Source organism: Carlito syrichta, unplaced genomic scaffold, assembly GCF_000164805.1.
Source record: "Carlito syrichta isolate Samal-C Ts95f unplaced genomic scaffold, Tarsius_syrichta-2.0.1 Scaffold206543, whole genome shotgun sequence".
NCBI lineage: Eukaryota > Metazoa > Chordata > Mammalia > Primates > Tarsiidae > Carlito > Carlito syrichta.
Genome location: NW_007150639.1, coordinates 17,395 through 41,895, shown reverse-complemented (window position 1 = coordinate 41,895; position 24,501 = coordinate 17,395). Strand labels below are relative to the sequence as shown.

Genomic DNA, 24,501 nt, shown 5'->3' with positions numbered 1-24,501 from the left:
CAGTCCAGCAGGTTGAGGCTGCGGTGGCCGGGAGCAGCCACTACACTCCAGTCTGGGCGACAGAGTGAGACTCCAACTCAAAAAAAAAAAGAAAATATTTTATAGCGTTTAAGTACTAGGTTATAGAACCAGACAACCAGGGTTTGAATCTTTTTTCCACCTCTTATCAGTTATGTGACATTGGGCTTACTGAATGTCTCTAAATTCCAATTATCCATGTGCAAAAATAATAATAATAATAATAGTAAAATGCCAACTTCAAGGGGTTTTGTAAGAATTTTATAAGCTTCATCCATATACTGCATTTGGAAGATATTACATGCTGTGTATGATTGTTCAATGTGTCACCTGAGTTGAGAACATTAGTGTCCTAGCCAAGTGTTCAATCCAGGTGGCACCAATGTGTGCTTACCCTTCAGAGTTTGTTGTCTGTGAGGCACCTGTGTGCTCCCATGAGGTGTGGCCTTCCCAAAGCTTATACATCTCACCTTCGTTATTTCTTTCTTTTTTTTGAGTTGGAGTCTCACTCAGTCGCCCATACTGGAGTGCAGTGGCTGCTTCCGGCCACCGCAGCCTCAACCTGCTGGGCTCCGGTGATCCTTCCGCCTCAGCCTTCCGAGTAGCCGGAATTACAGGCGCGCGCTACCACGCCCGGCTGATTTTTTGATTTATTGTAGAGATGAGGTCTCGCTGCCCAGGCGGGTCTCGAACCCGCGGGCTCAGGCAATCCACTCACCTCAGCCTCCCAAAGGCGTGGGATTACAGGCTGAGCCACCGAACCCGGCCGTTATTTCTTCACTATACTTAGGTGCTATCTTGAGAGAAGGTATTGAGAATTCTAGCTGACAATAGAACCCCTCAGTTCAGAGCAATTATGGAAATATACAAATGGTATTTCTGTGCATGTTTCTAGTAATCAGATGCTGTTTTTTTTCTTTACTTAAAGTGAAATGAAACAAAATGTTTAATGAACAAATTTATATTAGTAAATATGAAACTGCCAGAGGAGGGAGTTATGGTTGTGTGTGGCTTGATCTCAGGAAAAGAGGAAGCTGAGGAGAAAAAGAAACCACATCTCGGTGATGTTGGGGGCTCTGGCACAAAAGAGATGTGGAGTCAAACAGGAGGCTGGAGTCATGGGAGAGGGAGGACGAGGGGATGTACGAACAGAAAGCTAAGTGATAAACTTGTTTTATTATTTTTTTTAGTTGGAGTCTCACTCTGTCACCGAGGCTGGAGTGCAGTGGCATGCTCACGGCCACCGCAGCCTTGACCTGCTGGGCTCAGGTGATCCTTCCGCCTCAGCCTTCCAAATAGCTGGAACTACGGACACGCGCCACCACATCTGGCTAATTTTGATTTATTGTAGAGACGAGGTCTCGCCAGGGTGCCTAGGCTGGTCTTGAACCCCTGAACTCAGGCAATCTCTCACCTCGGCCTTCCAAAGTGCTGGGATTATAGGCATGAGCCACTGTGCCCAGCCTATAAGCTTGTTTTAAACTAAAAATACATTTGCTATGATGTTCTGTAGGGAGGGAAAGAGGAAGTCAGTTCTGTGGTGGGTAGTGGGGGGGGGGTTAGCCTGTAAGGACTGCCCATGGTGTGCCTATAATGCTATTTCTTGATCTTTTTAATATAGACTTTATCTGTTGATTTCCTGCTAAGTTAGATTTAATTATTGAATTTAAATAACTCCTCCCATCCCAATTCCTTCCATGTTCCAACAGTTAGGACTCATTATTTGCTTGCTTTTATCAGTTAGTTTTATAATTTACAATGGCATACTTGAAACTTAAGTCTATTTTTCTTGTTTTTGAGTCAGAGTCTCACTCTGTCTGGGCTGGAGTGCAGTGGCACGCACACAGCCACTGCAGCCTCGACCTGCTGGGCTCAGGTGATCCATCTGCTTCAGCCTTCCAAGTAGCTGGAACCACAGGTGTGCACCACCACATCTGGCTAATTTTTTGATTTACTGTAGAGACCAGTTCTCACCATGTTGCCCAGGCTGGTTTCGAACTCCTGAGCTCAGGCAATCCTCTCACCTCTGCCTCCCAAAGTGCTGGGATTACAGGCATGAGCCACCGCACTGGTCAAAACTTAATTCTTATCCCATCATTCTTAACTGTATCTCTTGACTCCTCTCTTTTAAATATGAAGTTTTATGACTCTAACCTACTATGGTTTTAATGTTGTCTCCTTCAAATTCACATGTTGGAAGCTTAATCCCTATTGAGAGGTGAGACCTAATAGGAGGTGTTCAGGTTATGAGGGCTCTGTCCTCATGAATGGATTAATGCCCTAATAATAAGGAACGGGTTCTCTTTCTTCTGCTCTTCTATTATGAGAGGAACAGACTTCCTCCCCTCTGGAGCATGCAGCGTTCACAGTGTAATCTTGGAAGTGAATACCAGGCCTCACCAGACACCAAACCTGCCACCACCTTGATCTTGGACTTCTAGTCTCCAGAACTGTGAGAAACAAATTTCTGTTCTTTATAAATTATCCAGTCTCAGGTATCCTATTACAGCAGAAAACAAAGATAACTTCCCTTACCTTTTTCCCCTCTTCTCTTTTCCAACTCAAATATTATCAAGGTTGGAAAGATTTATGTTTTGTTCTTTAATCATAATTACTAATCCAAAAAATTGAATATAAATGACTTGTATTATGTAAACACGATTTACCCTACAGCCACTTAGAGTCTGCCACGTGCATTTCTTTCACTAGGCATGCCAGTTGATCCAAAATAGGATTGAGCAGGCAAGAAATTAATTAGAGAAAATACCTATGAGAGAAATTAGAAAGAGAGCAGAGAGATGCAGAGATCTGTCTGGCTGTGATGAAGGTCTGACTTCATATGTGAGATAGAAGGAAGAAAAGTTGGGTAGAAATATCTTAGATGACAGTATAGTTTTAAGGCAAATTTGGCAAGGCTGGTGGAGAGTTCTTGAGCCCAAGTAACCTGTCAGGGGAGTTCTGCACCTCCCAGGAAAGGTCCTGGCTTTTCATTCCTGCCATGCTCTTGGTGGCATGGCCTCAGTGCAAATGCAATGATGGATTTCAGCGTGCAGCAGATGGGACCCTCAGCCAATTAAAATCCTGTGGCTAGAGCTCCAAGAGGTGCTTCTCACAGCTACCACATAGGGTCATGATGTTATTACCCCTTGTCTGCTCAGACTGTTTTTTTGGAAGTGGAGGTCAGAGTCTCACCCTGCCACAATGAGCTAGAGTGCAGTGGTACAATCACGGCTCACCACAGCCTCAACCTATTGGGCTCAAGTAGTCTTTCTGCCTCGGCCTCTTGAGTAGCTGGGACTATAGATGAATGCCACCATACCCAGCTAATTTTTTAATTTTTTGTAGAGATGATGTCTATGTTGTCTAGGCTGGTCTCGAACACCTGGGCTCAGGCAATCCTCTCGCCTCAGTCTCCCGAAGTGCTAGAATTACAGGTATGACCCACCACGCACAGCCTCGAAACTGTTTTGATTGTCAAGGCCAAACGGGTACGCATTTCTTATAATTCCACAATTATATAAAAGCATGCCACTTTTTAATGTTTTGTATTTTTGTCATGTTCTTTAATCTCAACAGTAAACACTTCATAAAAGAACTATCCTTGGGCTTGCCTTTGTTGTAGGTGATGTCATGTAAGCATAGTCACATCATGACCCCACTACACTCCAGCTTGGGTGACAGCAACACCCCATCTCAAAAAGGAAAAAAAAAAAAAAAGATCCTTGCCTTCTTTTTTAAACAGATAAAACAAATACAGTAAAAACAGCATAGAATTAGGTAAAACAAAACACTGAAGAGATTTAATTCATGAGATAACTGCAGTATATATGTATGTTTGAATATGCATAGAAAAGGATACATATCTGGAAGGATACATATTAAATTGTTAACAGTTTACTTGGGGATGTGGAATTAAGGTAGGGTGAAGAGAGTGTTCTTACTTTTAAACTCATATACCTCTGTATTTTACAGTGAGAATTCATTACTTCTATACTAATCAAAACCATAGGAGAAATCAAAAAATAAAAATAGTAACAAAAAGTAAAACACACATAATTGTAGCTACATTAGAGGAATGGAGAATTAAATCACATGGCATTTTTCCACTAATATTGTGGAGGAATATAATTGTGTAGTTTATAAGCAAAGAAACATTAGACATATAATCAAAGAAACAACATATTACCACATTTAGTAATATTTCAATTTAAAAAGTTCTTTGGGACAAGAGCCCTCAAGTAGTGACCCCTCAAGGTGGTTATTAAAACTGAAGGCCAAGTTTACTCCTAGGGGATCTACAGAAAAAAATGACAATCTGAAAACTTCAGGCAAAAAACAAAACAAAAGCTTCAGAGAAGTTACTCTGAAATACTAAAACAGGGCCCTGCGCAGTGATTCACGTTTGTAATCCCAGCACTTTGGGAGGTCAAGACAGAAAGACCACTTGAGCCCAAGAGTTTGAGACCCGTCTAGGCAACATAGTGAAACCTCATCTCTATGCAAAATCAAAAAATTAGCCAGTTGTGGTCGCACATGCCTGTAGTCCCAGCTACTCGGGAAGCTGAAGTGGAAGGATTGCCTGAGCCCAGGAAGCTGTTGCTGTGGTGAGCTGTGATCATGCCACTGCATCCCAGCCTGGGCAACAGAGTGAATCTCAAAAGTAAAAAATAAAATAAAAAAGAAAAGAAATAATAAAACAATTAACCACAGGTCAGAAACGGAGGATATAAAATACAAAGCCCAGACTTATAACAAAAACACTGAAATCTTGGTAATCTAGGGATGTAGGTTAGGAACATTTATTTTATCCTTTTGTTTACCATTTCTCTCAATTTCTCAAATGATCTGCTTTCTATCTCAATACTTTTAACCTAAAAGTACTGTAATTTTAATTGGAAGCATAAAATTAATTCAATTTTGATTCAGTGTAGATTTAGTTTTCTAGTTAAAACAGAACTTGAGACTAATGATTTTTCATTATTCATTTTTTTTCACTATTATCTGTAGTTACTTAATAAACATTTGGGGATATGATACTTCTGATTTTTCATGGATCCCTGCAGTCCTATTTTACTTAAAATTTGAAGAAATCTTTTTTCTCCTGTAGTAGTTTTTTTTTCCTTCTGAGAGATGACAAACTTCTTGTTCTTATGAACTTTTTTTTCCAATAAAGATTCTTTAGGTGACTGTTGGATGGAAAGTTAAATATCCTCAACAAGGTCAAAACCTATAACCTCTGGAAAGTTCTGTCATTTGCAAGCTACATAGTTAAGAGTTCAATTAATATAATTTCGTAGTCCTTAAAGAATGTTCCTGATAGGCATCAAAGGTTTATGCAGTATTCTACTTATTAAGTAAGCAATATGGGAACTTGGCCAAAATTTAATCTGCAAATTATTGTAAACAGCAGAGATAAAGGGTATAAAGTTATAATAGACATGCCGTTTTTAAAAGTCAGAATAGCCATGATATTGCTGTTTCTCAATGGATTATAGTATTTTAATTTTTAAAAATCAGCAAAAATCCATCACAATATACATATGGAGTATTTAGCATAATGTCTAGTACATAATAACCACTTAATAAAAACTGGCTCTATAATGAACAATGGATTAAAACAATAAACAAAAATAGAAGACAGCAAAATGGAGGGAAAAGTTTAGCACTAATTTCCTAGGGTACATATTTAAATGGAAAGTCGGAGTTCGCAGAGAGCATTGAGAAACTCTGCATTTTCCGGATCTATCTTTTGAGCCCTCTCATAGTACTCAGCAGCCTGCCTCTTTTCTCCCTCGAGTTTGTAAACAAACCCAAGGGCACTCAAACTCTGCACATCTAAAGCATTGTGACAAAGTCTCTTGGTAGCCAATTTCTTCAGAGCACTTGTCAGTTTGGTGCGTAGGGATGACCTGTCCTTGACCTTTAAGGCTTCTAAATAATGATGGATAGCAGTATTTTCTGATTTACGGTGAAATTCCTGAAAGCGGCCATAGTGGTAGTGGATCTGATGCTTGTGATCATCAGTTATGTTCTCCAGACGGAGGGCTTTCTGGAAAATGTCCTCAGCATTGCTGTACTGGCCTCCCTCAGCATACATGTTGGCCAGGTCCGTGTAGGCAAATGCAAACATAGAGTCTCGTTCCACAGCTGCTTTGAAGTGAAATATGGCGGAGGTAATCAGCTCCTCAACCTTCAGTTTCTCCTTCCCTTTAGGTCTGTTGCGTGTGGCCTTCTTGATTTGGATCATTTGTGCCCTGTAACAAAGTCCCATCTGGTGATGCAGGAAAGAAGAGGTTGGCGTCACCTCTAAGGCCTTTCTTAACAGTTCGAGAGCTTTGTCCCAGGAATTTTTTCTCCTGTAGAATTTGGCTGCATAGCGAAGGACGTAAGGCTGAGACGATATCTGGTCCAGGATTTCTTCAATATACTTTTCCCCTTCAGCTTCTGCGTGTACATCTTGAAGCTTCAGTGCCAGGAAAACCTTGATGTAGGTGTTATCTGGGTTCAGGGTAACAGCCTTCCTCAGAGGCCCCAGAGAAAAGCTCTTGATAGAACCCTCTCTGTCAGAATCATCCAGCCGATACACTGTGATGGCATAGCCGATGTTAAATTCTGGATTGTCAGGCTCTGCTTCCAGAGCCTTCTCAAAAGCTGCTTTAGCCTTTTGGTAATACTTACCTCCAAATTTCAACAGTGCCCACCCTTTCTCACAGTCAATCTCAGGACGCTCCAACTTGTAGTCAGAAGGACTGGATAATTTCTTGCAGACGTTCCCTACCTTGTCTACATACTTCTGAGATTCTTCAAGCTGGTCCATGTGATAATACACCCAGGCATAGTTTCCCCAAGTGACCAGGCTTCTTACTTCTTCTTCGTCTGAGTGTTCTCGTTGGATTATTTCCTCTGCTTGTTCCAGGCACCCTAGGGCATCTTTATTTTGGCCTTTTAGGTGTTTCACGTAGGCCAACAGGTTATAAAGAGCAAGTCTGGATTTTGTGGTAAGAAATTCAAGCTGTTGTCCAATGGTATCTTCCACATCCAACAGATCAATGTCTTCCTTAAGTAAATTCCATGTAAAGTGGCATTCTAACTCCAACAGAATGGCCTTCAAGGTATCCTCAGGAACTTCACTGTTAAAGATAAAATCATTTTTAATATTTGAAGAAATAAAAGAAATAATTAATTTTCTAAACTTTAGATACTATTATTTGCATATCAACCAATTTTATTCCTTATTTTATCTCACAGTTGAAGCACTAAGTTCCCATAGTTTTATACTAGTTTCTCTTGTGTGCAATCCTAGAGATATTTCATTTACATTCTCACTATTTATACCAGTTCTGGAGGGATGACAGGGCTTCCTATGGTACAGGTGTATCTGTTTCCTTTTGGCCATCACTAAATGCTTGAAAATCAGGAATGAGTATATCCACATTCAATAATCAATATAAAAAATCCATTTCTAAATTAAGAGTAGTGCCGGACACGGTGGCTCAAGCCTATAATCCCAGCACTTTGGGAGGCCGAGGTGAGAGGATTGCCTGAGCCCATGGATTCGAGACCAGCCTGGGCAACTTGGTGAGACCTCCTCTCTACAATATATCAAAAAATTAGCCAGGCGTGGTTGCGTGTGCCTATAGTTCCAGCTACTTGGAAGGCTGAGATGGAAGGATCGCCTGAGTCCAGCAGGTCAAGGCTGCGGTGGCTGTGAGTGTACCACTGCACTCCAGCCTGGGCGACAGAGTGAGACTCCAACTCAAAAAATAAAAATAAATAAATAAATAAATTATGAGTAGTGAAGGGAGAGAATAAGAGGTGAGAAATAAGAAAAAGAAGTAAATTGGAGGGGACAGAGAAGCCACACAAATATATCATTTTTGCAGAGAAAGAAAGATTCAACAGAGAAAAAGCACAGAAACACAAAGGAATAGGTATGCCAAGAGAAGGGAAAAAGTATAAGTCTGAGACAGATGAAAGGAGAGTAACAGATAAAGAGAAAGATGGGGAAAAGGAAAAAAAAAGGAAGCTCAGTAGGTTTTAATGTGAGTGCCATGTCCTTGTGACTCTTGGGGCTGTGGGCAACAATAAAGTCTAATACCTACTACTAATTTATCACTGCTCTCACTTTAAGAAATAATTGTTGAGCACCCCTTGGGCCAGGCACAATGTAATCTCTGCAGGGGCCACTGGAGAAACTCTCTGAAACTAGGAAGATGAAGGGTGAAGGAAGGGATATGAAATAGTTATTTGTTTCTGAGAAACTTATGGGCAAGATCTTTTGAATAACATTGGGATGCAGCAGTCCACCCTCACCCCAGTCTGTGGGAAGGCACAGGATATCCCAGTGGTTCCCTGGACCCAGTGATTTATTCAAATAGTCCAATTAGAATTTAATTTTGCTGAAATGCAACTCTGCTGGAACTCTCTCTCTTCCACATAAAAATTTTAGATTGGCAGAATTTTAAGTTTGGAGTTGCTAGTTGTTATCTTTACAAGTTCCTGGGAAGAGGCTGTGTGTGTGTGTGTGCGCGTACTTCCCTTATTATACATACAGGACCTTCCCCTGTATGCATAATATAAATATGTATATACATGTATATGGGTAACTATGGTAATATTTCTATCAATAAGCATTTATTGATCCCCTCATGCCATGCATGCCAGGCAGTATTCTATTATAGTGGATACAGCAGTGGAAAAGATAGAAAAAGGTCCTTTCTTCATGGTGATTCCATTCTGGGAGAGTGTACAAGAGGAGCTGACATAAAATAAACATGTAAATCATCAATGGACAATATGTAATCTAAAAATAAAATCCTAAGTCCCTCACTGACTGAAAAGACCTTCTCTTGGCCAAGGGGTCCCCAGAGACCCCTTAAAAACTGAGGTTGGGTGTGGTGGTTCATACCTGTAATCCCAGTACTTTGGGAGGTTGAGGTAGGAGGATGACTTGAGGCTAGGAGTTTAAGACCAGTCTGGGCAACATAGCAAGACCTCATCTCTACAAAAAGTCAAAATATTAGCTGGGCATAGTGGCGCACACCTGTACTCCCAGCTACTCAGGAGGCTGATGCAAAAGGATTGTTTGAGCCCAGAAGAGAGAGGCTGTGGTGAGTTGTGATTGTGTCACTATACTCTAGCCTGGGCAACAGAGTAAAACCCTGCCTAAAAAAAACACAGAAAACCCCAAAAACCCGAGTTCCCAGCTATGACGGGAAGGGAGGTTGGCATACCCTTTTATACTTGCTTCCTTTTTTAGTCTAGGCACAACTGACGAGCTTTAATGTTAAAATAGCGGTTATAAGAGTCAAACAGACTCTTTTTTTTGTAGCTGTAAGATACAAAATTAGAAACAAGACCTACAGTCATGCATGACAAGAGTTAAGTCATGCCTACAGATCATGAGTCTTGCTAAACAGGTCATGTTGTGGCTGACTGTGACACGGCATCCTTAACTTAAACATTCCTTTCTGCTAATTCCAAACTTTTAGGCAAAGTTTTGTTCCTTTAACCAATTGCAGATTAAAGAATCTCTGAATCTACCTATGACTTATAAGCCCTTACTTTAGGATACCCTGCCTTTTGGGGCTGAACCAATATTTGCCTTCTGTGTACTGATTTATATCTTTAGCTGTAACTACTGCCTCCCTAAAAATGTGTAAAAACAAACTGCAATCCAACTTTCTGGGGTGCACCATCTCAGGACTCCTTGAGGTTGTGTTTTTTGCCAGGCGACAGTCACTCTTATTGGCTCAGAATAAACCTCTTTAAAATATTTTAAAGAATTTGATCTTTATGTTAACTTCATAATTCCAGAAGTAATAAGTGCTAAGAACAAATAACAAAGCCTCTCTGGAGTCCCCTTGGCCAAGAGGAGGTCTCCAAAAGAACAGCATAATAGGACTGAGGGGTGGTGTTGAGGGGACTTCAGTCCGCAGGAAACAGCCCTGACCGAGTCAGATCTCAATATGAAAAGAAGGCAGTCATGAAAGACCTGATGCAGAGTGATCCAAGCCAGTGCTTCTCAACCAGGGTGATCTGAACTCCCAGGAGACATCTGGTTATGTCTGGAGACAACTTTGGTTGTCGCCCCTGAAGAAATGTTCCTGGTATTCATTGGGTTGAAGGCAGGAATACTGCTAAACATCCTACAGTGCACAAGCCGGCCCCCAACAACAAAGAATTATCCAGTCCCAAATATCCATAGTGCTGAGGCTGAGACACCCAAGTCTGGGCTGAGGGACCGCCAAGTGCAAAGGTCCTGATGTGGGAACAAACTTCGTGTTCAAGGACAGAAGGAAGAACAGTGTGGATGAAGAAAAATAAAAAAAAAAAAAAGAGAGAGAAGCGGGAAGCGAGGTGGAGAAGCAGACAGGCCATGCAGATCACACAGGCCCTGATGGGCCATGATGAGAAATGTAAATTTTGCAATGGGAAGCAATTGCAGGAAGATTTAAATGTAGGAAAATGATAATGTTTCACCTGGTTGTTTTTGTTTGTTTGTTTGTTTTTTAGCAGGATTTATTGAGAGGATAGGAAAGCTCCCACAGTGGGAGGGGACCCGAATGAGTTGCCCTCACCTAGTTTTTAAAAATCTCTCTGGCTGCTTTGTGGAGAACGGATGATAGAAGATCAATGATCAAAAGAGACAGGACAAGATGGGAGCTGTTCTTCCTACAGGCCGGCCTAGGCTGCTCTGCCTACGGAGTGGCCTACTCTGTCATTTCAACAAACCAGCTTTTATTTTCCAATGGAAACCCCAGTGATGCATGTGGGTTCTCTGCCTCTGGATTCATTTCTTTAATAAATTTACCATTCATCTTAAAAAGAAAGGAAAAGATGGGGAAGTTACAGTTATGTATCCAAAAAACATTTACTGAGAGCCTAATATATGCAGGGTACTGTTGCAGTTAAAGCAGTGAACAAAACAGGAGAAAATCCTGACAGCATGCAGCTTACATTCTAACAGAAGGGTAGAGTGTGCATAAAAAAAAAAAAATACAGAGTATGTGAGATGATAAGTGCTAGAATATAAATAAAGCTGGAAATGGAAACAGGAGGCTGACAGGGCATCTGATAGTTCCGTTTTAATTGGGATAAGTCAGAATAAGTCTCCCTGAAAGAACTATGAAAGCAGCTATTGAAAGAATCCAAGGAGAAATGGTGCAAGCTTCTAATAGGGTTGCAGTAGAGGGTTAGTGAGAACTGGATGGGCAGATTTTGGAGGCAGAGGTGACAAGTCTTTCTGATGGATTGGGTGTGGAAAAGGTGGCGAGTAAAGAGGGAGTCAAGGATGATGCCTAAACTTCTGACTTCAGGAACTAAAGTGGATAGATACAGAGGGCTGTGTGGAAACGTTAATTGTGAGATGCTTATTGGACATTCAAGTGAAAATGTCAAGTATCAAGTAAGATAATATAAATAAAGAAAATCCTGGCGATATGGAGGAGTGTAGTACCAGGGATATAAATCTGGGAGTCACTGGCATACATTTGAACTTGAAAACTGTAAGATCTAGAATGAGTCTACCTAAGGAATGAGCACAGATGGACAAGAAGGCCTCAAACGGAGCTGTTAAGACACTCCAGATCAAGGGAGTAGAAGGCCCAGGAAAGAAGATCAAGAAAGAATATTCTGTGAAGTAAGAAAGACAAAAATTACCAGGTATAATGGAAGCCTAAGGAAGAAAGTGTTTATTTCAAGAAAGCAATGAAGGAATGAATATGCAACATGTAAAATGATTCTAATAAGGACAGCACAGAGATCGTTGTTTTGGCAGGAGAGTTGCAGGGGACCTTGATAAGAGAGGTTTGATAGAATGGTAGGGATGAAAACATCACTGGAGTGGGTGGCGGGGGCAATGAGAAGAGTATAAACCACTCTTTCAAGACATTTTACCATGAAGGGAATAGAGAAACAGAGACATAGCTGGAGAGTGATTGTATTTTCCTAATCTAAACCACATCTATCTTTCTTTGAGCTGGGGCAAAAATCTGGTCGCCCTACTTCCTCTCTTATCCCCTATGATCCATTCTCCAAATGGTACCAGGAAACTTTTGAAAATGTAAACCAGATGATGTCACTCTCCTGCTTAAAACCCACCCTTTGTCATGTCCTACAGGGTGCTGGCCTTACCCACCCATCCAAACTTCTCTCCTACTCTTCTCCCCCTTGCTCACCGTGATTTAGATATACTGACCATCTTTCTATCTCAAGCAAATAACGTTCAAGGACGTTTATACCTGTTGTTCTTACTTACGTGATATGGTCTGCTCCCAAATCTCTGCATAACTAGCTTCCCTGTAACTCTGCTCAAATATTCCCTACCTACGAGGCTGTCTGTAGCAGAGTCATCTAAAATAGCCCCCTCCAATTTAGCTCACTCTTTAGCCCACTGCTGTTTTATTTTTCTTATAGCTCTTATCAGTTTCTGAATTTTGTTATTTACTCCCTTATCTACTGTTTGTCTATTTCCCCCATTAAATATAAGTTCCATGAGAATAGAAACCTTATTCTTATTTATCTTTTTATCTCTGATCCCAGCACATATGATGCCAGGTGCATAACAGAAGCTCACGAAAAACAGTTATGTTATGTTTGGACTGGGCGTGGTGGCTCAGCCTATAATCCCAGCACTTGGGGAGGCTGAGGCGAGAAGATTGCCTGAGCTCAGGGATTCAAGACTAGCCTGGGCAACTTGGTGAGACCTCGCTCGTCTCTACAATAAATCAAAGAACAAGCCATGGTGGCGCATGCCCGTAGTTCCAGCTACTTGGAAGGCTGAGGCGGAAGGATCACCTGAGCCCAGCAGGTCAAGGCTGTGGTGGCCATGAGCTTGCCACTGCACTCCAGTCTGGGTGACAGAGTGAGACTCCGACTCAAAAAAAATAATAAGAAAGAAAAACAGTCATGTGCTGCATAATGGCATGGAGGTCAACAGAGGACTGCACGTAAGATGGTGGTCCTGTAAGATGTTTAAGGCTGTATTTTTACCGTGTCTTTTCTATGTTTCGATACACAAATACTATCTTGTTAACAGCTGCCTGAATAATCAGTACAGTACCATGTTGTATAGGTTTGGGTATGTAGCTGGATAGCCCATGTACGGTGTAGGCTGTCCCATCTAGGCTTTTATAAGAACTCTATGATGTTTGCACGACTGCAAAATCACCTAACAACACATTCCTCAAATGAATTCCCACAGTTAAACAATGCATGCCTGTAAATGTTTTTTGAATGAATGAATGCAGTTATATACTGCCAGCTTCTGGTATATCCGGCTCAGAGGTTCAGGCCTAGCATAAAAGGCACCTGGATTCCAGATGAGGAAATTCCTGCCAGTTCCTTCCTTTCAGCTAATGACTCCAAACTTTCCCACTTGCTTTATACCTTGGCAAGCTTTCTGCCTGCCTCAGTGTTTGGATTTTGAAAAAAGGTTTGGGGCTGTTTTCTGTGATCCTGACTGGGAAACCTGATACGACTGTCTCTTGGTATTAGTTCCTTTCTCTGGTGTAACTGTGCAGGGGCAAGACATGTCAATCTCTTACTGCCTGCCCCAATCCACGATGATGTGGCCTCGCTGGGCCCAGGCTCCATCACAGAGTAAAACAAACATCTGCCTCAGTTCTGAAGGTCTCTACCAGCCCAGCCCAAGAAAGATGAGGAGGACTGCTCATGTATTATGAATGTGACTGTGAGATCTCTCAAAGAGACATTCCATCAAGCACTGGAGTGCTTTCCCCATGCTCTGTGGAAATTATACACAAGTGGACACCATGAAAAGTTTTACTATTTAAATTCTGGCTACTCCATTTTTAAACTTTGTCTCTGGGAAGCTGACAGAGAGAGGCTATTGCATCTGAACAGGCAAAATTTATCTTTGAGAATTCTGTTATTTCACTAGGAGGAAGCAGTCTTTCATCGTCCTTGGAAGGCAGTTCTCAATAGGGAAGAAACCTCTTCCACCCATCCTGTACATACCTTCACCCCCTTTTCCCGATTGTTTCTTCAAGTCCCTTCCTGGTTTCTCATCTCCCTCTTTTCATACAGATATTCGATGTGAGTCACTGAAACGTATTTACTTTATAATAATGATAATACTTAACATTTATTGTGCAAGTATTATGTGCTGAACAATTAACCCTTTCCATAGTCCCAAGAGATGGATGCCATTAATTTTTTACAGATTAACAAAACAGACTCACAGTTTAAGAAACTTTCCTTCGGGTCAACCCTACTAGTAGGTGCTCGGAGTCCAGATTAAGAACAAAGAACTACCTGCTTTGAGAGCCCCACATCTTAACCTCTCAGTCCCCAACTCATTAAATGCAGATGGTTCACTAGCCACGTGCAAGGGATACACGCGCTAGCCTCTGGGGATTCAAGATGGGTAGTAAGAGAAGGACCTCTCCATGCTAAATGAGCAGGAGACAGAGAAAGAAATCCTCATGAAACAACACACTGGGTGGAACAATAACAACCTGTGCGTGGTACAAAGGCATCGCACATCCAACATCTGTAAGAAAGGCAGGCGATATCAAGATTCAAGCCCCCTCCCCCCAGGAAGGAAAGGCCTCAGATCCAGAAACCCGAAAGGCAAAATGGCAGTGGCAGGCATTTGCGGCGCATCCCCCGAGGGGATGGCAGCTGGAAGGAGAGGCGCGTGGCAGGCCCGTGGAGACCCTTGCCACACAGCAGCAGCCGGGACCGACCGTTGTGGGGGGCTCCCTGCCAGGGGAGGTGGGGGCTCTGCAGGCGCGGACAAGCTTTCCAGGGGCGGCGGCCGCGAACCCTGCAGGATCACCGATGAGGCGGCCGGGAGGAGCCGCTGGGGACCGGCGAGGGGGTGACGGGCCTCCGGGGGGCGTCGCTGGCACACGCCCCCGACGGTCCCCATCGCAGACGCCTGGATGGGGCGCATGGCCGGGCCCTCCTCCCAGGCCCGCCCGCCTCGGAGCTCGGGAGGGTGGGGACGCCCGGGAAGCATCCGTTGGGTCCCCCTCCCGGACAAGCCGGACTTGCGACGCCGCGGGCCGGGCCGGGACCCCCGGGAGGGTCCCCATCGCAGACGCCGGGCTGCAGGGCGCTAGGGGGCTCGGCGCCTTGGAGGGCCGCGGCGCCACGTTGGAAACGAATCAAAGAAGGCCGGCTTGAAACAAAGGCCGACGAGGGGCTTGGGACGCGAGGCAGAGGAGAGCCCTTACCTCATGGTGGCGGCGCTCGGCGGGCCGTCCGGGCGGCGGCGGTGCCCTCGCTGGATCCCCAGAGCCGGGCCTGCGCGCGGGCGGGCGTGTGCGCATGCGCGAGCGTCGGCCAGGACTCGGCGAGGCTGGGACCCCGCCGCGCAGCCGGTCTTTGTTAAAGGAGGTTCCGGAGCAGGAAAAGGAAACTGGAAAGCGAATCTGATCCTCCAGCGCTCCGAGTCCAGCTCTAAAAACCGAAACTCAACTCTAGGGCTGAGAAACCGCAGCCAGACCTTTGCAGAGCCTAGGGTCGTTCAGAGTAGGATTTGCAACTGGACCTCTCTCTGCACTTGGGTCTTGGCTCTTACCTGCTTTTTGAATGTGCGTGCTGCTTGGTTAACTTTTTTTTTTTTTTAAGTAAAGAAGGACTGAGATTGTTCAACCCCATTTTTGTTGTAAGAGTGGCAGCAATGTTCTTGCCAGCTTTCTACATCCTAAGTCCCTGTTTCCATCCCAGTCGTGTTTCAACAAGCAACACTGTGATGCATTACGCTGCGATGCATTTCACCTATGCTATTATTTCCGTTGGATGTGTTTAAAGTAGATAAATTTGGGGATTAAAATGAAGATACATTTTTCTTTTCAAGAGATTGGTGATACTTAGAGCATTGAATTAATTCCTTTAGTAGATTGCCAAATAGCTTTATACACTCCTACCTACAATTGTAGGTGAGTGATTTTCTTCCATAACCTTCCCAGTGGTGCTTTGTGTAATAAGATCCCAATAAAGATAGGAGTGGTATTGGGAATCTAATCTAATGCCACATACCCACACATTAAAAGTTTTTTCCTCTCTGAATTCATTCATTCAACAAATCTTACTGAGCACTGTGAGAGACAAACTTCATTTAAAGTACTGTCAATATAGCAATAAAATAGGCAAGGACCTTACCCCTTTTTGAGTCAGAGTCTCACTCTGTCGCCCAGGTTGGAGGGCAGTGGCATGCTCCCTGCCACCGTGGCCTCGACCTGCTGGGCTCAGGGGATCCTTCCATCTCAGCCTTCCAAGTAGCTAGAACTACAGGCATGCACCACCACGCCCGGCTGAAGGACCGTATCTTTATGGAGTTAATGTCTGTATTCAAAACCTCAATATTCTGTCCATCATTCGTCTTTACTACTGATTTTTAATTTTAAAAAAACATATTGCACTAAAATACTGTCTATCTTTATTACTGAGCTTCTGGTAACCCCACCCCCTAAAATCCTTCACTTAGGGCAATCACTTTTTACAGCTTGTTTTGTAGCTGTACTGTCTAATACAGAAACCACTAGTCACACGTAGCTATTAAGAACCTTCATTTTTAACTTAATCTAAGTTTAAAAACTGATCATTTTTAGTAGAAAACTTTAAAGAATATTTGAAAAAACTTAGGTGAAAATCTTTTTTTAGTTGCAAATTTTATGAAATCTAAATACAGATCAAGTATTTCCAATGAGAATTTGGCATTTAATTTGAGATGTGCTATAATCTCACTCCTACTGTTTCAAGGACAATAGACGAAATCAATACTAAAAGAAGTCAAAATATTAAAAAATTCATAATAGTTGTAATATAATAATAATTAGATAATTGGTACAAAATGAATTGGAAGCCCAAAATGTGTAGATTTTCTTGTGGTGTTCTGTAGTAAGTCAAGATAATGGCCCGCTAAAGATGGCTCACACCTATAATCCCAGCACTTTGAGAGGCTGAGGTAAGAGAATTGCCTGAGCCCATGAGTTTGAGAACAGCCTGGGCAACTTGGCGAGACCTATCTCTACAATAAATAAAAAAATTAGCAGGGTGTGGCGGTGCACACCTGTAGTTTGAGCTACTTGGAAGGCTGAGGCAGAAAGATCGCCTGAGCCCAGCAGGGTGAAGCTGCGGTGCGGTGATCCTGAGTGTGCCACTGGACTCCAGCCTGGGTGACAGAGTGAGAGACTCCAACTCAAAAGAAAAAAAAATGTCTATGCCGAATCCCCAGAAATTGAACACATTACTTTATATAACAAAAGGACCTTGCAGATCTTATTAAATTAAGGATTTGGGGGTGGGGAGATTATCAAAGATTATCCAGGTGAGCCTAGTGTAATTGCAAGAATTCTTAAAAGAAAGAGATAAGGCCAGGTGTGGTGGTGGTTCAAGCCTGTAATCCCAGCACTTTGGAAGGCAGAGGCGAGAGGTCTGCCTGAGTCCAGGGTTCAAGACCAGACTGGGCAACTTGGCGAAACCTCATCTTTACAGTAATAACAACAATATTAATAATAATAATAAATTAGACGGCCTTGTGGCATGTGCCTGTATTTCCAGCATCATGAAAGACTGAGGCAGAAGAATCGCCTGAGTCCAGCAGGGCGAGGCTGCGGTGGCCGTGAGCCGGCTGCACTCCAGCCTGGGCAACAGTGAGACTCTGACTCAAAAAAAGAGGCAAGAGGGTGGGCATGGTGGCTCATGCCTGTAATCTCAGCATTTAGGAAGCCTGAGGTGAGAGGATTCCTTAAGCCCAGGTGTTCAAGAACAATCTAGGCAACACATCAAGACCTCATGTGAAGGAAGGAAGGAAGGAAGGAAGGAAGGAAGGAAGGAAGGAAGGAAGGAAAGAGAGGAAGGAAGGAAGGAAAGAAGGAAGGAAAGAGAGAAACTAGCAGGCTATGGTGGCACACACCTAGTATTCCCAGTTGCAAGGGAGGCTGAAAGATTGCCTGAGCCCAGGAGGTCAAAGCAGCAGTGAGCCATGATCATGCCATTGCCCTCCAGCCTAGGTGAAGAGTGAGACTCTGACAAAAACAGAAAAAAACAAATAGGCAAGAGAGTCAGAGGGAGAGAAGGCCACATGAAGAAGGAAGCAGAGAGACATTTGAAGATGCTACAGTGTTGGCTTTGAAGATAGACAGATGAATCATCAAGCAAAAGATAAAGGCAGCCTCTAGAAGTTGGAAAAGGCATAACAAAGGGTGTCCCCTAGACCAGGAGTCCCCAGCCCCCGAGTCACAGTCTGCTGACTGTCTGTGGCCTGAAAGGAACTGGGCCACATAGCAGGAGGTGAACAGCAAGCAGGCAAGTGAAACTTCATCTGTATTTCGAACTGCTCCCCATCACTCTCATTACCACCTGAGCTCCGCCTCCTGTCAGGTCAGCTGCGACATTAGATTCTCATAGGAGTGCGAACTCTGTTGTGAATGGTGCATGGGAGAGCTCTAGTCTGCGCACTACTTAAGAGACTGGTGAGTATCTGAGTTGGAACTGAGGCAGTGATGCTAGCCCTGGGGAGTGGCTGCAAATACAGGTTAACATGAGCAGTGAGGTTGAACTACACAGAAACCATAATAAATCAATTGCCTGCAGATGCAAATCAAAATACTATTTCATTAGTTCATAATATATTACAATGTAGTAATAATAGAAATAAAGTGCACAATAAATGTAATACACTTGAATCATCCCCAAACCATCCCCCCATCCTGGATCATGGAAAAATTGTATTCCACGAAACAATCCCTGATGGCAAAAAGGCTGGCGACCATTGCCCTAGAGACTCTGGAGGAGCATAGCTGTCTCAGTACTTTGACTTTGGCCTAGTGAAACTCATTTTGAACATCTGACGTACAGAACTCTAAGATAATAAATTTGAGAGGTTTGAAGTCACTAAGTTTCTGGTAATTTGTGACAGCCACAATAGGAAACTAAGATATACATCTTCCCTTAAAATATACAAGAATGAAAAATCAATAATGTTTTTCCTGCTAACAATACTATTTGTTGTGCATTGTCTTTTAAAAATGTGATTATTCATAATTAAAAGTGATTGCTACAGCTGGTGTCTGAGATTATTTTTCATATTCTTGTCTAGATCAGTATCAGCAAATGACTTAATCAACAGAACTTTGAATAAAATGGCATGAAACAAGAGAAATTCCTTGGAACAATTTGACATCGAATTAAACTTAAATATCTTCATGGAAAGAGATGACCTTTAATTGATTGTATATTTATTTTACTGTCTCTTACTTACAAACAGTAAGGTTTGGAAAAAATATCTTCCTGTTCAGTATCTAGCAATGAAAACAATCTGCTGATAATGTCGACTTAAATCACAAGATTTATAAGTTTGAAAATGAGAATTTTATTTCTTAGAAAGGGTTATGGCATGCAGCCTGGGGGCAGAGCCTGGGGAGAGCCCAGGTACAGGCACTTTGAGGGAAGGTGGGTGGTACAAGGATTTTATGCTTGGTAGCTGGGCTAGAACATACATATGTAATAGGTTATAGGAGAGGCTATGAGGGGAAGTCCTGTGCATCCATAGTAAGCAAGCACACATGTTAAATATGTTCCATGTTCACCTTGGAGACTTAACATCCATATGCAGTTATATTAGGCTCTGTATGTCAAAAGGTAAACTGGAGGACACAGAAATGCCCTGGATGTAGCCTCCATGGATCAGCCAGAACCAGTCCACGTGGTTGGCAGTCATCTATAAGGAGGGAATGTGGGTCACTTGTCTCCCTGAAACAGCAAAAGGGGAGTCTAGCTGCTGTGCCAGGGGTTGGCTGAAGTCAGTGGATGAGCAAGTCTTCTGTTCTTTCTGTTCCAAGGTTGGTTTCTGTTCTACTCTTAGCAAAAAAAAAAAAAAAAAAAAAAGGCAGTTAGCAAGGGAGGGAATATCATGACATGTGGCTGACCTCTCATATTGTCATGGCCAGAAAACTTAGTTTTTAAGTTTTTCTGGAGTTTCCTTTGGTCAAGAGCATCTGTCCAGAAGGTCGTGGCTTCAGATTTCATTTTTATGTCACAATGAAACAAATGAATAAAGCATTTCAGTGTGTATATATTCAGTATTTTATTTGCTACAAATCGATCCAACAAACTTTTTTTCTACTAAATAGCATCCACACAAATGGTTTTCTCTTTCTCATGCACACCATTCTGTTTCCTGCTTTTCTGAATACAACTAATATTTTATCAGATTTCAGTAATCGTTCAAAAATTACATCACTACAGCGAATTACACAATGTGTTTCTGAAAGCAGCAAGCATAAAAGATGGACAATACATATTGACCGAAAATTCAATGAAATGTGCGAGTGGCCACTCTCTTGGTGCCTAGGGATCCTGCCCCACTGAGTTCTCCCAGTCAACAGCCAGTCTCAGAGCCTTTTCATAGTACTCCAGTGCCTCATTCAGGTTTCCTTTCATCTTGTGAGCAAACCCAAGGAGGCTCAAACTTTCCAGGTCTGATTCATTTCTCTGAAGTTTCCTGAAAGCCAATTTCTTCAAAGAATAGATACTTTTATCCCATATAATGGATGCCCTTTTTATTTGTATTGCTTTTAAATAATGGATCATTGCATCGGCTTCAGATTTCTTTTGAAATTCCTGAAATTGGCCATAGCTGAAATGTATGTTTTGCATTGTTTCTTCTACTACTGGTTTCATGCGTAGCACTTTGTGATAAGTGTCTTCAGCTTTTCTGTAATTGCCTGCTTCTACATACATTTTTGCCAGGTGTACATAAGCAATCTCAAAGGTGGGCTTGAATTCCACGGCAGATTCAAAATGAAATATGGCTGAATGTCGAAATCTGTCTATCTTTTCCCTATCTTGCCCTCTAGGTCGCATGCTGGTAGCTTCCTTAATTTGGATGATTTGTGCCCTATAGCAAAGCCCTATCTGGTGATGCAGGGGGGCGGAGGAGGGTGTGGCCTCCAAGGCTTTTTTTAAGAGCTGAAGTGCTGTATCCAGACTGCCTTTTTTCCTGTAAAACTTGGCTGCAAATCGAAGGACATAGGCCTGGGAAGACGTGCTGTCCAGACCCTCTTCAATGTACCTTTCTCCTTCAGCTGTCCGTCCTAAATCTTGAAGCTTCAGGGCAAGGAGAACCTTAATATATACATTTTCTGGATTTAGCTTGAGAGCCTGTTCTAGGGGCTGCAGAGACAATGTCTTGTGACCCTTTGATACTAATCTAAAGTTATCCAGGCGATACATGGTGATTGCATACCCGGCGCTGAATTCAGGGTTGTCAGGGTCCACTACCAGAGCCTTTTCAAAGCAGGCCTTGGCCCGTTCATAATTTTGTCCTCCACATTTCAGTAAGGCCCATCCTTCCTTACTGTCCACTTCAGGACACTCCATTCTATAGCGAAAAAGACTTGTAAACTTCTTGCAAGTGTTCTCCACCTTGTCCAGGTAAGTCTGGGCTTCTGTCAACTTGCCCATGTGGTAATACACCCAAGCAAAGTTGCCCCAGGTCACCAGACTGTTCACATCTGCTTGATCGGTTTGTCCTCTCTGGATTAAGTCTTCAGCCTCTGTCAAGCTCTCCAGGGCTTCCTCATTCTGGCCTTTCAAGTGTTTCACATAGGCCAGTAGGTTGTGCATTCCCACATTTTGCTTGGAGTCTAGGAACTCAATCTGGTCCCAGGCCCTGTTTTCTAAATCAGGCATTTCATTGTCTTCAATTTGCAACTCCCATGTGAAGTGACATCTCAACTGCTCCAGGCTATCCTTGATCTGATGATCATCAGCACTTTTACTGTAAAAACAAAAGCAGATTTCCTTGGTTAGGTGAGGAACAGGCAAAACATAATAGTCAGATAAAACACTTTGTGGGGCTTGGTGGGCATTGCTGCAAGGAATGTATTGGGGGCTTCGATGCGTGAGTTTTAAGCCTGTGGGTCTTGGTAGGACAGGGAGGAGGCTGGGAAGTTCGCCATAATTTTGAAGACATGGCCTGGCTGCAAGAGTTTGGTCATGGAACAGTTTCTGAGTGCCAAATACCTGCCAGGCACTACCCTGGATGCCAGGGACACCCTGTGAACAAGCAAACAAGGGCCTGGTTCTCTAAAGCTGACAGCCTAGTGGGCAAAGCCAACCATAAATAAGTCAACAAGCAAGATTGTCCAAGGAGGTTAAGTGCTTTAAAGAAATGTAGATGGGATCATGGAATGGATCTAAATGAGGAGGTAATAAACCTTATGAAGGTCTGGAGTAGAGTGTTCCAGGCAGAGAGACTAGCATATGCAAAGGTCAAATAGTAGGAAAAAACTTAGCAAGGTCAAGGAAAAGAAACAAAGGCCCCTGTGAGTGGAGAAAGAGAGGGCAGGATGAGAATGGAGGCAGATGAAGCCAAGGACTTAGGATCCAAATCTTCTAAGTTTTATTCCTAGGAACAAGAATAAGGAGTTCGCTTTGACCTGGAACTCGGTGGAAAATGATTGAAGGTTTCCAGGCAGATGAGTGACACGTTCTGACTGATGACTTTAAGATTACTCCTGGCCCCTCATTACAAAGATGTGTCTCTTCTGTTGCGCTTGAGCAGTGAGAATGTGTGAAACCAGACTGATGGGCATTAAAGTCAGCCCTATTGTATAGATATGAAAAGCTGAACCTCAGGGAGGTGAAGAGACTTGGCCTTTTAAGAACCCAGATCTTCCAACTCCATTTCATGCCTTCAGAATCTTCATCTTAGTGTCCAGATATAATAATTGTCACTTTCTAAAAACGCTTCAGATATTTTCTTTTGCTTTTGATGGTGGTTCACTAAATTTGGGTGCATCAGGGAGTTTGTTAAAATTCACAAAACACCTGGGTGCTGTGGCTCATGCCTGTAAACACAGCACTTTGGGAGGCAGAGGTGAGCTCTACAAGAAATCTCATCTCTACAATAAGTCAAAAAATCAGCCAGGCATAGTGGCACATGCCTGTGGTTCGAGCTACTTGGAAGACTGAGTTGGAATGATCACCTGAGCCCAGCAGGTTGATACTGCAGTGGCTGTAAGAGTGCCATGGCACTCCAGCCTGGACAACAGAGTGAGACTTTGACTTGATTCAAAAAAGAAAGAAAGAAAGAAAGAAAAAATTCCCCAAACAAAAACATATAAAAGCTGTCAAAAAAAAAAAAAAGCAAGAAACCACCCTATATTTTAGTGCTTATCCTTGAAATGAGTACCCTTATTAGGTTTACTTTGGAAACCTTTATGTTTTAGAATACTCATGAACTGTTAATGTAGTTTGTTTGGCTTCATACACTGGCTCCAGCACTTTCTAGCCAAGCAAGCACTCTGTGCTCCACAGCCCCCCTTGTAAAAAGGGGATAACAAATGGTATTTATCACACTGGGTTTTGTGAGGATCAGTAAGTCTATAAATGCAAAGTACTTAGAGCACATTACATGTTATATGAGAATTTCTTTTCTTAATACTGAGGTAATTAGGACAGAGATCAGTGAGCATGTAGAACCTTAAGAAACATTATTGATTTTAGGACCTCATTCTTTATAAAAACTAGAAAATTGGGGTAGGGCATGGTGGTTCACGCCTATAATTCCAGCTCTTTGGGAGGCTGAGGTGAGAGGATTGTCTGAGCCCACGGGTTCGAGACCAACCTGGGCAACTTGGCGAGACCTCATCTCTATAAAAAAAAAACAAAAAAAACAGGCATATTGGTGCATGCTGGTAGTTCCAGCTACTTGGAAGACTAAGATGGAAGGTTCACCTGAACTCAGCAGGTTGAGGCTGCGGTGGCCATGAGAGTGCCACTGCTCTCATGGCCTGGATGACAGAGTGAGACTCAAACTCAAAACAAAACAAAACAAAAACTAGAACATTGTCATCGGTCCAACCAAATGTATGTATAATTCTGCATCACTTTTTTCAGGCGAGGAAACCTATAGAACCATTGACAGAGATATGAAATTGGTCTCTCACTATATCCTCCCCATGCTAAACATTTATGGTCCCACCTGTCACCTCCTCTCTTGGTCCCCCATAGCCCTTGGTAACCACTAATTTGTTCTTCATCTCTATAATTTCAAGAATGTCATGTAAATGGAAACTGTCATTAAAAAAGGGAGTTTAACATACAAAACGCATTGTAAAATACCACATGAACAGAATGGAGGAGAAAATCATACGATCATCTCAATTGATGCCAAAAGACATGTAGACAAAACTCAACACCAGTTTATGATTTTAAAAAAACACTCAACAGACTACTAATACAAGGAAACTACCTCAACACAGCAAAGGCCATAAATGAAAAATCCATAGCTAGCATCATATTCAATGGTGAAAAGCTGAAAGTTTTTCCTCCAAGATCAGGAACTAATAAGGATGTCCAGCTTCACCACTTCCTTTGCACATGGTACTAGAAGTTCTAGCCAGAGCAGATCGGAAAGAAAATAAAATAAAGGTAAACCAAAGCCGGGCTCGGTGGCTCAGTCTGTAATCCTGCGCCTTGGGAGACTGAGGTGAGTGGATT

The 24,501-nt window shown here is 42.7% G+C and overlaps 2 protein-coding genes across 4 annotated transcripts in view; both read right to left on the bottom strand.

Annotated features, from left to right (window-relative positions):
- Positions 1 to 5,489: 5,489 nt before the first annotated feature.
- Positions 5,490 to 15,284, bottom strand: IFIT5 (interferon induced protein with tetratricopeptide repeats 5). Of its 2 annotated transcripts, XM_021709401.1 has the most exons (3): positions 15,222 to 15,284; positions 6,680 to 7,148; positions 5,490 to 6,535 (listed from the first exon to the last, which is right to left on the bottom strand). In XM_021709401.1, exons 1-3 carry the CDS (start codon positions 15,224 to 15,226, stop codon positions 5,705 to 5,707), a joined length of 1,305 nt encoding a protein of 434 aa, XP_021565076.1. In that variant the 5' UTR covers positions 15,227 to 15,284; the 3' UTR covers positions 5,490 to 5,704. The 2 variants fall into 2 exon arrangements, with proteins under 2 accessions (XP_021565076.1, XP_021565075.1); XM_021709400.1 differs by having other exon boundaries at positions 5,490 to 7,148.
- A 4,777-nt stretch (positions 15,285 to 20,061) lies between these two features.
- LOC103253184 (interferon-induced protein with tetratricopeptide repeats 1-like) overlaps positions 20,062 to 24,501 on the bottom strand; it is a 9,341-nt gene continuing 4,901 nt past the window's right edge. The window contains exons 1-2 of one of the 2 annotated variants that reach the window (XM_008051620.1): positions 23,400 to 23,410; positions 20,062 to 21,769 (exon numbers count right to left, since the gene is read on the bottom strand). In XM_008051620.1, coding sequence (XP_008049811.1) covers positions 20,344 to 21,769; positions 23,400 to 23,410 — 1,437 coding nt within the window. In that variant the 3' untranslated portion in view covers positions 20,062 to 20,343. Of the gene's footprint in view, positions 21,776 to 23,399; positions 23,411 to 24,501 lie in introns of those variants that run through there. The other variant, XM_021709402.1, reaches the window with a different exon arrangement.